This window comes from Somniosus microcephalus, chromosome 1, assembly GCF_052327205.1.
Source record: "Somniosus microcephalus isolate GS21.2 chromosome 1, FLI_Smic_1.0, whole genome shotgun sequence".
Classification (NCBI taxonomy): domain Eukaryota; kingdom Metazoa; phylum Chordata; class Chondrichthyes; order Squaliformes; family Somniosidae; genus Somniosus; species Somniosus microcephalus.
In genome coordinates this window covers 263,640,520-263,652,689 of record NC_140987.1, presented here as the reverse complement: position 1 = coordinate 263,652,689, position 12,170 = coordinate 263,640,520, and the positions used below count along the sequence as shown (strand labels likewise).

At 44.4% G+C, this 12,170-nt stretch overlaps 1 protein-coding gene across 3 annotated transcripts in view; it reads left to right on the top strand.

Moving 5' to 3' along the window:
• The window catches only part of palm2akap2 (PALM2 and AKAP2 fusion), a 391,333-nt gene that overhangs the window by 155,677 nt on the left and 223,486 nt on the right, over positions 1–12,170 (top strand). For 2 of the 3 annotated variants that reach the window (XM_085993245.1, XM_085993267.1), the window contains exon 2: positions 8,163–8,208. In XM_085993245.1, the coding sequence (XP_085849371.1) occupies positions 8,163–8,208 (46 nt within the window). Of the gene's footprint in view, positions 1–7,782; positions 8,209–12,170 lie in introns of those variants that run through there. The other variant, XM_085993256.1, reaches the window with a different exon arrangement.

Genomic DNA, 12,170 nt, shown 5'->3' with positions numbered 1-12,170 from the left:
AGTTCAACAATTTCAGATCATAACCTCGGCCCCTATTACATTTTTATTTACATTCTTTATCCACCCCTTGGTTTCGGTTTTTCCCTTCCCCCTCTTCCCTTTTTTTTCTCTCTCCCACATGGCAGCTGTCTCTCATTCTGCCAGACCATTTCACACCTAATCTGAGCCGTCTTTTGTCTCCACTAGTCCCCTATCACCATCTCATCTCGTTTTGAATACCTCTTAATGTCTCTCCACTTCTTTTGTTCCCTCCCAGCCCTGCCTTTCGATCTATTTCATTTCCCTTCCAGTTTTGAAAAAGGATTAGACCCGAAACGTCGACTGTAATTTCTCTCCACGGATGTTGCCTGGCCTGCTGAGTTTTTCCAGCATTTTCTGTTGTTATTTTGGATTTCCAGCATCTGCAGTATTTTGCTATCATACCAATTAAACACATACTTTGGTTCTGTCTTCAAAAAGGAGGACACAAATAACCTCCCAGAGATGTCGGGGAACATAGGGTCTAATGAGAGGGAGGTACTGAAAGAAATCAGTATTTGTAGGAAAATGGTGTTAGGGAAATTGACGGGATTGAAGGCCAATAAATCCCCAGGGCCTGATAATCTACATTCTAGGGTACTTAAGGAAGTGGCCCTAGAAATAGTAGATGCATTGCTGGTCATCTTCCAAAATTCGATAGACTCTGGAACAGTACCCATGGATTGGAGGGTAACTAATGTTACCCCACTATTCAAAAAAGGTGGTAGAGAGAAAACGGAGACATCGGTAGTGGGGAAAATGTTAGAGTCCATTATAAAAGATGTAATAGCAGAGCACTTGAAAGACAGTGACAGGATCGGACAAAGTCAACATGAATTTACAAAAGCTAAATCGTGCTTGACTAATCTACTGGAATTTTTTGAGGATGTAACTGGTAAAATAGATAAGGGAGAACCAGTGGATGTGGTGTATTTGGACTTTCAGAAGGCTTTCGATAAGGTCCCGCATAAGAGATTAGCGTGTAAAGTTAAGGCACATGGGATTGGGGGCAAGGTATTGGCTTGGATAGAGAACTGGTTGGCAGACAGAAAGCAAAGAGTTGGAATAAACGGGTCTTTTTCCGAGTGGCAGGCAGTGACTAGTGGGGTACCGCAGGATCGGTACTAGGACCCCAGCTATTCACAATATATATTAATGATCTAGACGAGGGAACTAGATGTAATATCTCCAAGTTTGCAGACGACACAAAGCTGGGTGGGCGTGTGTGCTGTGAGGAGGATGCCGAGAAACTCCAGTATGATTTGGACAGGTTGGGTGATTGGGCAGAATCATGGCCGATGCAATATAACGTTGTTAAATGCTAGGTTATCCACTTTGGTGTCAAAAACAGGAAGGCAGATTATTATCTGAACGGCAATAGATTGGGAGAAGGGGAAGTGCAACGAGACCTGGGTGTCCTTGTGCACCAGTCGCTGAAGGTAAGCATGCAGGTGCAGCAGGCAGTTAAGAAGGCAAATGGTATGTTGGCCTTCGTAGCGCGAGGGTTCGAGTACAGGAACAAGGATGTCTTGCTGCAGTTGTACAGGGCATTGGTGAGACTACACCTTGAGTATTGTGTGCAGTTTTGGTCGCCTTACCTGAGGAAGGATGTTCTTGTCATGGAGGGAGTGCAGCGAAGATTCACCAGGCTGATACCTGGGATGGCAGGAATGATGTATGAGGAGATATTGGGTTGATTGGGCTTATACACGCTGGAGTTTAGAAGAATGAGATGGGATCTCATCGAAACTTATAAAATTCTAACAGGATTAGACAGACTAGATGCAGGAAGGATGTTCCCGATGGCGGTGGAGTCCAGAACCAGGGGTCATAGTCTAATGATAAGGGGTAAGCCACTTAGGACAGAGGTGAGGAGGAATTTCTTCACCCAGAGAGTGGTGAACCTGTGGAATTCTCTACCACAGAAAGCAGTGGAGGCCAATTCATTAAATATATTCAAGAAGGAGTTAGATATATTTCTTAAGGCTAAAGGGATCAAGGGATATGGGGAGAAGGCAGGGACACGGTACTGAATTTGGATGATCAGCCATGATCTCATTGAATGGCGGAGCAGGCTCGAGGGGCCGAATGGCCTACTCCTGCTCCTATCTTCTATGTTTCTATGTTTCTATGTCATTGCCTGGCACTTCAGTAGTGCGAATGTTACCTGCCAGTTATCAGCCCAAGCCTGAACGTCATCCAGGTCTTGTTGCATGCGGGCATGGACTGCTTCATTATCTGAGGAGTTGTGAATGGCGCTGAACACTGTGCAGTCATCTGCGAACATTTCCATTTCTGACCTTATGTTGGAGGGAAAGTCATTGATGAAGCAGCTGAAGATGGTTGGGCCTAGGACACTGCCCTGAGGAATTCCTGCAGCGATGTCCTGGAACTGTGATGATTGACCTTCAATCACCACAATCATCTTCCTTTGTGCTAGGTATGACTCCAGCCAGTGGAGCATTTTCCCCGATTCCCATTGACTTCAGTTTTAGTAGGGCTCCTTGATGCCACACTCAGTTAAATGCTGCCTTGATGTCAAGGGCAGTCACTCTCTGGAATTCAGCTCCTTTGTCCATGTTTGAGCCAAGGCTGTAATGAGGTTGGGAGCCGAGTGGCCTTGGCGGAACCCAAACTGGGCATCAGTGAGCAGATTATTGGTGAGTAAGTGCCACTTGATAGCACCTTCCATCACTTTGCTAATGATTGAGAGTAGACTGATGGGGGCGGTAATTGGCCGGATTGGATTTGTCCTGCTTTTTGTGGACAGGACATACCTGGGCAGTTTTCCACATTGTCGGATAGATGCCAGTGTTGTAGCTGTACTGGAACAGCTTGGCTAGAGGCACAGCTAATTCTGGAGCACAAGTCTTCAGCATGATAGCCGGGGCACATAGCCTTTGCTGTATCCAGTGCGCTCAGCCATTTCTTGATTTCACGTGGAGTGAATCGAATTAGCTGAAGACTGGCTTCTGTGATGGTGGGGACCTCAGGAGTAGGCCAATATGGATCATCCACTCGGCACTTCTGGCTGAAGATGGTTGCAAACGCTTCAGCCTTGTCTTTTGCACTCACGTGCTGGGCTCCACCATCATTGAGGATGGGGATATTCATGGAGCCCCCTCCTCCCGTTAGTTGTTTAATGGTCCACCACCATTCATGACTGCAGAGCTTTGATCTGATCCGTTAGCCCTGTCTATAGCATGCTGCTTCCACTTTTTAGCATGCATGTAGTCCTGTGTTGCAGCTTCCCCAGGTTGACACCTCATTTTTAGGTACGCCTGGTGCTGCTCCTAACATGCTCTTCTACACTCCTTGTTGAACCAGGGTTGGTCCCTTGGCTTGGTGGTAATGGTAGAGTGAGGGATATGCCAGGTCATGAGGTTACAGATTGTGGTGGAATACAATTCTGCTGCTGATGGCCCACAGCCCAGTTTTGAGCTGGTAGACCTGTTCTGAATCTATCCCATTTAGCACGTTGGTAGAGCCACACAACACGATAAAGAGTGTTCTCAGTGTGAAGACGGGACTTCATCTCCACAATGACTGTGTGGTGTACACTGCTACCAATACTGTCATGGACAGATGCATCTGCGACAGGTAGATTGGTGAGGACGAGGTCAAGTAGGTTTTCCCTCATGTTGGTTCTCTCATCACCTGTCGCAGGCCCAGACTGGGAGTTATGTCCTTCAGGACTTGGCCAGCAGTGGTGCTACCAAGCCACTCACACACAGACACACAGAATCACACACAGAAACCCCACAGTGCAGATAGAGGCCATTTCGGCCCATCGAGCCTGCACCGACACATATCCCACCCGATCCCCGTAACCCCTACACCAACACATATCCCACTCTATCCCCGTAACCCCACATATTTAATCCCCCTAACACTAAGGGTCAATTTATCAGAGCCAATCAACCTAACCCGCACATCTTTGGACTGTGGGAGGAAACCGGAGCACCCGGAGAAAACCCACGCAAACACGGGGAGAATGTGCAAACTCCACACAGACAGTCACCCGAGGCCAGATTCGAACCCGGGTCCCTGGCGCTGTGAGGCAACAGTGCTAACCACTATGCCACCGACATTGAAGTCTCCCACCCAGAGTACATTCTGTGCCCTTGCTACTCTCAGTGCTTCTTCCAAGTGGTGTTAAACATAGAGGAGTATTGATTCATCAGCTGAGGGAGGGGGTAATCAGCAGGTTTCCTTGCCCATGCTTGACCTGAAGCCATGAGACTTCATGGGGTCCAGAGTCAATGTTGAGCACTTCCAGGGCCACTCTTTCCCCACTGTGCTTCCACCCCTGGTGGACCTGGTCCTGGATTTGTTGTGCCAGTGGGACAGGACATACCCAGGGATGGTGATGCAGGAGTTTGGGACATTGGCTGAAAGGTATGATTCTGTGAGTATGACTATGTCAGGCTGTTGTTTGACTAGTCTGTGCAACAGCTCTCGCAATTTTGGCACAAGTCCCCAGATGTTGGTGATGAGGCCTTTGCAGAGTTGGGCTGGGTGTGCCATTGTCATGTCCATAGCCGGTGTCGAGGTCGATGTCAGGTGGTATGTCCAGTTTCATTCTTATGTTTTGTAGCCGTTTGTTACAACTGCATGGTTTGCTAGGCCATTTCAGAGGGCAGTTAAGAGTCAACCACATTGCTGTGGGTCTGGAGTCTGGAGTCACATATAGGCCAGACCAGGTAAGGACAGCAGGTTTCCTTCCCTAAAGGGCATTAGTGAACCAGATGGGTTTTTAACAACAATCATGGTTACCATTACTGATACTAGCAATTATTCCAGATTTATTTAATTAACTGAATTTACATTCCCCAGCTGCCATGGTGGGATTTGAACTTATGTCCCTGGATCATTAGTCTAGGTTATGGGGATTACTAGCCCAGTGATATTACTGCTACACTACCGTTCCCTGGTTATACTTGAATAAATTGGCATATGCACTTGTTGTGAAAGGTTCTATGGTGAACTCCTTGTTAACAGTCCTCACCACTAAACCCATGTTGCTGTATTTCTACTCTCCTGCTGTAGTTTACTTATCCTTCCTTATTTCTCTTCCTATATTTTGATTTTTCTGTTTAAAAAAGCAGCATTCCTTCACTGTTTCTAATGGTGGCATTCCTAATATTTCCTCAGATGCCTCATTGAGGAAGTTCACAACCTGATGCGGTACTGAGCCCAAATTATGGGCTCTGCTGAGATGATTGATCTCATCCGGAGTGGCAGTAGTTGCCTCAATGTCCTCAGGCTTGAGAGGAAGAAGAATCAGCCAGGCTTCCCATTCCTGTTGACTATCTGTGTCAGCCATGGCTCAGTGGGTAGCACTCTCACCCTCTGAGTCAGAAGGTTGTGGGTTTCAATCCCACTTCAGGGGCATGAGTACAAAATCTAGGCTGACACTCCAGTGCAGTACTGAGGGAGTGCTGCACTGTTGGAGGTGCCGTTTTTTGGATGCGACGTTAAATTGAGGCCCCATCTCTACTCGCAGGTGAACATAAAAGATCTTGTGGCATTATTTTGAAGAAGAGCAAGGGAATTCTCCCCGGTGCCCTGGAAATATATTTATCCCTCAACCAACACCTAAGACAGATAATCTGGTCATTTATTTTATTGCTGTTTGTGGGAGCTTGCTGTGCACAAATTGACTGCCACGTTTCCTACATTACAATAGTGACTACACTTCAAAAGTACTTCATTGGCTGCAAAGTGCTTTGGGTCGTCCTGAGGTCGTGAAAGGTAGAAATGCAATAAGGTCGCGAAGGACTAATGCAAGTGTTTCTTCTTTCTCTGTCGAGAATACAGAGATGCTGTTTACAAATGTGGGTGGAAGCCCACCCTGTGTGTAGAATGAACTCTGATCATAACCCAAACCAGCGCCAGTGGCAAAATGACCCCAGTGGAAAATCCTGCCCTTAGTGTTTCTATTTCCCTGCTTTCTCACTCTAAATATTAACAAGAATATAAATAAATGTTATCAGTGCTGGTATGTGGCTTTAGCAGGTTTTTTCCCCAAGCTTCCCTTTTGCAATATATTTATATTTACACTGTTAAAATGCCACAGATAAGTACTGAAGCACCTCTGGTGACTACATGGAGTAAGAAAGTATTCCTGAACAAGTTATGAAAATGATAGCCCATTGCATAATGAAAATGTGTTCCTGAAATTTGTAGTCCACCCCTTAGAAAGAAAGAAAGGAAGGAGAAAGCTTTTGAAGTGTAGTCGATGTTGTAATGTAGGAAATGAGGCAGCCAATTTATGCACAGTAAGCTCCCACAAACAGTCATATGATAATAACCAGATCATCTGCATTTTTTAGTGATATTAGCTGAGGGATAAATATTGACCCTGCTCTTCTTCGAAATAGTGCCATGGGATCATTTACATCCACCCGAGAGGACAGTTGGGGCAGCAGTTTAATGTCTCAGCCGAAAGACTGCACCTCTGACAGTGCAGCACTCCCTCAGTACTGCACTGGAGTGTCTTCCTGGATTATGCGGTCAAGTCTTCGGAGTGGGACTTGAACCCACATCCGTCAGGCTCAGAGGTGAGAGTGCCACCACTATAGCAGGATGTGGCAAGATAGGGTCACTCTCATTAGCTTCCCAGCTCCCTGTCATCCCCTCCCTCCCTCCCTCCTGCTCTCCTTCCCGCTCTCCCCTCCTCCCCTTCCGTACTGAGAGGCCCTACTTTTTGAAACATCCCAACCATCAACGAATAGAATACACAGCACCAGGTGTAGCTGGCAGAGTCGAGTGTCGGGCAAGGCTACATCTTAACAAATAACTTCAACAATGTGGAGGGACCGTCCTGACCGCTGTGGCGCTGGACATCGAACAGAAACCGAAAAAAAAAATACACTAGCCATTTATAAAAAAAATGTCATTTAATACATAATTTTTACATTGTTTACTTTGGGCAGGTTTCCTATATGAATCTTTACAAAACAATTCCAGATCCACAAATATGACGAAGTATTTAAAGCAAATTTACTTAGAACAAAGAAGGTGAAGCGGAGATTTAATAGGAGTGTTCAAAATTATGAAGGGTTTTGATGAGTAGATAGGGAGAAACTGTTTCCACTGGCAGGAAGGTCGGTAAGCAGAGGGGAGATGAGAATTCTTTTTGCGCAGCGGGTTGTTATGATCTAGAACACACTGCCTGAAAGGGTGCTGGAAGCGGATTCAATAATAGCTTTCAAAAGAGAAGTGGATATATACTTAAAAAGAAAAAATTTGCAGGGCTATGGGGAAAGTGTAGGGGAGTGGGACTAATTGAATAGATCGTTCAAAGAGCCGGTACAGGCATGATGGGCCGAATGGCCTCCTTCTGTGCTTATGGTTCTATTATTTTTCCACAATTCTGAGGCTTGCCTGCTGTTGTGTTCAATAATTTCTATTTCTTATTAAGATCCCCTTGTATATTTACGGCAGAATCTTATCAATGAAAGGGATGACAGAGTATTTTAGGGTTTTGAATCCAGCACGTGATGTCAACAGTAGGAGCTTGCCACCTCTTTTAGTGTTGGGAAAGGAGCTACCGAACTTATAACCACATGGAACGAGTTCTGCTGCTAAACTGGCAGCTGGCAACCAACCTGGAAAAATAACAGAAAAGAGAAAGGGCTTTCTGGATTATTTTTAGTGTGGTTCCTAATGGGCGTCTGCATGTCCCCTCCCTTTCTTTCTCTCACACACACTGTAGCTGCAATCTCTTGTCTGCCACACATACAGTAACACATTCCCACACACGGGTCATTACTACACATCATTCCAACGTCAAGGCCCCCTCTGCCATGACCCCACTCTAGGAGGAGCCATCAGCCAGAGGCACGTCAAAGGAAAAAAATGATAGACATGCCAGCTATCCCTCTGCTCAGCTCCTTTTCGCTGCACATACAAGGCTTGTGACAGCAGTGTGGAGAAAATGCTGTTACATTACAGTTGAAGCAGGCATTGGTCCAGTGACTGAAATGAGTCTTTACAGTACATCTTACCGGCAGTAACACCCAGCAGAGAGAGCTCTTAACCACCCCACCCCCCAACCCACCCCCACCTCCACCTCCCCTGTCTTCAATTTACCTGAGTGCTCTGTTTTGTGACTACACTGTTCTGTATCCCTCTTCTAGGATGGCAGAGGCTGAACTGCAGAAGCAAAGACTGCAAGCCATAGCAGTAAGTCAATTCTCTTTTTCTCCTTTCTAGCAGATTTTGTAACTTTTCGGTTCATTCAGCCCATGTGTCATGTGCCTACCTTTTAAGGAGACAGAGCTGGAAGGAGGCAGGCCATTGCAAGAAGCCGGCTGGGGCCTGAGTCAGCCTGTACTCAGACTACACCTTGAATGATAGGCCGTCTGAATCTCTACTAACCATTGTGTTAAAATGTGCTCTTGCCTGATGCATTAAGCAGCAGCAGGTCGTGATATTTTAACCCTGTTATTTGGGTGTTGCTGTCAACTGTGTCTGTCTAGTTACTGTTTTATTTATTAATGTTCTTTACTCTGAGGTAAACAGACACTTTTTTTTTTAAAAAGCAACTGAAATCCGAGGAAACTCCTGTCACCATTAAAAGAAAGATTACAGCAAGAAAGCAAATCCTGAGCTGGATTGTTGGGTGTGATTAAAAGCAGAACAGCATTTCCGAGCAGCACTTAACCTGCTGAGAGCAGAGCTTTAAACTTCAGACTTAGCTGTGGGGTTTAACCCTTTGAGGGCATATCGGCACTGATGTCTTGTCACAGAAAATCAGCAATAAGCACATCAGGATTCTTTTATCAGTTGCTAATGCCAGAGACTGCAAAATGTTCTTTCACCCTTTGATCATGGAAAAGTCTTGCAACGTTGCAAACCCCACAGTTTTGATTTATGTGATAGCTGCATATTTGATTTTTTTGTTGTACTGCACATATTCAAATGTGGCTGTTATCATTTAAAACATAATTATCAAAGAGCATTTCACAGTTCACTGCATTCTCAGAATAAAGTAAACTGTTGTTTAGAACCTGTTGTTAAAATCCTCATACAGTAATTCTACTGCTGTCTGCAAAGGGCCAATGTTCTCTAAACAATTTTATTTCATGCTTTTGTTACAGTTTTTTGTTGTACCCAGGTTTTGGACTCTTTCTTACTTCAGTACTTGAAGGGTTCCTTTTGTTTGAGCGCTGTCGTTGTGCACTATGGTTTATGGGGATTTTCTGTAGAGGGCAAGGAGTTAACAGTCAAAAAGATAGAATATAAAAAATATCTACCAATCAGAGGTTGAACGTTTTCTGCTTCTCAATGCTTTCTGTTTCGCCAACATCTCTGATCTCCTCCAATTTGGGCCTCTTGCGCACGCCCAATTTCATCGCTCCACCATTGGCGGCCGTGCCTTCAGCTACCTCAGCCCTAAGCTCTGGAATTCACTCCTGAACCTCTCCACCTCTCTACCTTTCCTCCTTTAAGACGCTGCTTAAAACCTACCTCTTTGACCAAGATCTGTCCTAATATCTCCTTAGGTGGCTTGGAGTCAAATTTTGTTTGATAATCGCGCCCGTGAAGTGCCTTGGGACATTTTGTTACATTAAAGGCTCTATATAAATGCACATTGTTGTTGTTTGGCTAAAATCTGAAAGATGCTGATTTTGTTTCCGTTCACCCGAGTTCTCATTGTGAGTCTGTAGTCGGCCTGTAGTTTTAGGTGATGGCTTGATAAATGTTTTGAAGTAAAAGATCGACATGTCCCATCCAAAATGACAGGCCTTGCTGGTGACAAAAGGAATTATTAGTCGTGACTGCATCTGTGTACCATTGAGGAGAGGCGCTGAAGAGACTAGAAACAGTATGAGCTGGAGTTAGCGCTATCAGCTAAGGATTGGGTACTGGTGGTTTCCCTTTCACCCTTTCACCAGAACATAGAACAGCTTGATTCTGATTTCCATTCCGGGGTGTTTACACAGATGATTTTAATTAAAAGTGCAGCTACTTTGCTTGGCTCATTAATCGCATTCCAGTGAGAACGGTTCAGTGGGAGGAGCCTTTGGGAATGTCTAATAATAGCTGCTTCTGTGATTGGGACAACTTATTAGCGGGGGTGGAGGTTGAGGGCGAATGGCTGTTAAACTGAGAGTCTTACCAAATGTCCTCAAGCTTCAGCTGTGTGACATTTGCAAGGCTTGCAGACGTGGTATCCCATGTCTCTAAGAATTCAGTTGCTAGGGGCAATGGTTTCCTGCAAAAACAGTCATTGGAGGCCACATGAAATTCTTTTCACAAATGTGGGATCAACGTTAGAATATTTTTAAGTGGGCTCAATTTTGACTTGTGTACAAAAGTTGCCCTAAAGTGGAAAAATCCAGCTGCTTCCAATCCTCACCGCAAAAAACAAGTGGCCTTTTCACCCAGCTCCTCTCCCAGCTCCCAGATATTCAATTCATATTTTGTTTTATAACATTCAAATCTGTCTTAATGAAATTCCCGTAATTTATTTATTACAATAAATGATGTTGTCTCTTGAACTGTTACTGGTATTTTCAATGCAGGGGCATGACAGAAAGGAAATGCATTTTGAGGAAAGTTACAATGCAATACTTATGCACAAAAATCAAATGCATGATAACATTGTAGGCTAGAAATTGTTGGCAATATTATCAAATGCTTAACACATTCCTATGACATTCCTGTGTCCATTTCATTGTCATTCAGTAACGTATTTCCTGAGGGGTTTACGATTTGAGGTAGGGTTTGAAATCAGGAGACTGCTTTACTTTTTATTTGTTTGAAGTAGCATATTATTATGTTGCGACGTGAACACAAAAGGTCTCCTTCTTCCTAACTCCACTCGGTTTGAAACGGGAGCTCATTTTTGCAAATAATCAGTTTTCACGTCTCAACACAATAATATGCTACTTCAAACAAATAAAAAGTAAAGCAGTCATTGGTACCCGTCTTGCATGATAATGAAGTAGGTTTACCAGAATGATACCCGGACTCCGAGGTTTAGGTTACGAGGAGAGATTACACAAACTAGGGTTGTATTCCCTGGAATTTAGAAGGTTGAGGGGTGATTTGATCAAAGTTTTCAAGCTATTAAGGGGAACAGATAAGATAGATAGAGAGAAACTATTTCCGTTGGTTGGGGATCTAGGACTAGGGGGCGTAGTCTAAAAATTAGAGACAGACCTTTCAGGAGTGGATTTAGGAAACACTTCTACACACAAAGGGTGGTAGAAGTTTGGAACTCTCTTCCGCAAGCGGCAATTGATGCTCGATCAATTGTTAATTTTAAATCTGAGATTGATCGATTTTTGTTAACCAAAGGTATTAAAGGATATGGGCCACAAAGGCGCATGATCTCATTGAATGGCAGAGCAGGCTCGAGGGGCTAAATTCTTATGTTCCTATATTTCCCTAACTCAGTAAAATTTCTCTAAGTGAACCGATGCCTTCCAATGGCCCAGAATTTGTGGTAAGAATAACTGTTAGGCCATCAGCATTCATCGTTATTAAGGAGAAAGTCAGACAGCAACTTCCAGTGACCGCACATGTGCAGCTAAACGCGGAAATCAGGAGATTGCTATCTGAGTTGCCCTGCTCCTTCACAAGCTTCGCTCCATTGGTGTGAAGTTGCGGTACTTACCCACTAGATACCCACTAAACATGCTAGAAAAAGTTAGGGCTCGTGCATTCAGGTGTAAGTGAATTTGTAACGCCGTGGTAAGTCTTAATTACTGCCAAACAACCTCACTGGCCCTGAAAATTTACTTTTACAAGTGTGGAGTCTCAATCCTTCAGAATTTAATTATTGTCAGAGATTTTAAAAAATGAAAAAAAAAAATTAAAATTTTGTTTTACGTTTTCTTTCTGTCTCTTTTATCTTTCTCCCGCTTAATCGAATGTTTCTTTCCCTCTCCTTATTTCGCTTTCTGTACATGATTTTACATTGAATTAAATAATCTAACTTACACTTCCTGGTGCAGATTCTGTGTGGCTTAGTGAGGATTCTTCAATCTGATTGGTTGAGGAGACACACCGTTGCTTGCAGGGCAATGGGGGAAAGGGTAGGGGAGTGCGACTAATCAGACAGCTCTTTCAATGAGCTAGCACAGGCAGAATGGGCCGAATGGCCTCCTCCAGTGCTGTATCAGTCTATGATTCTA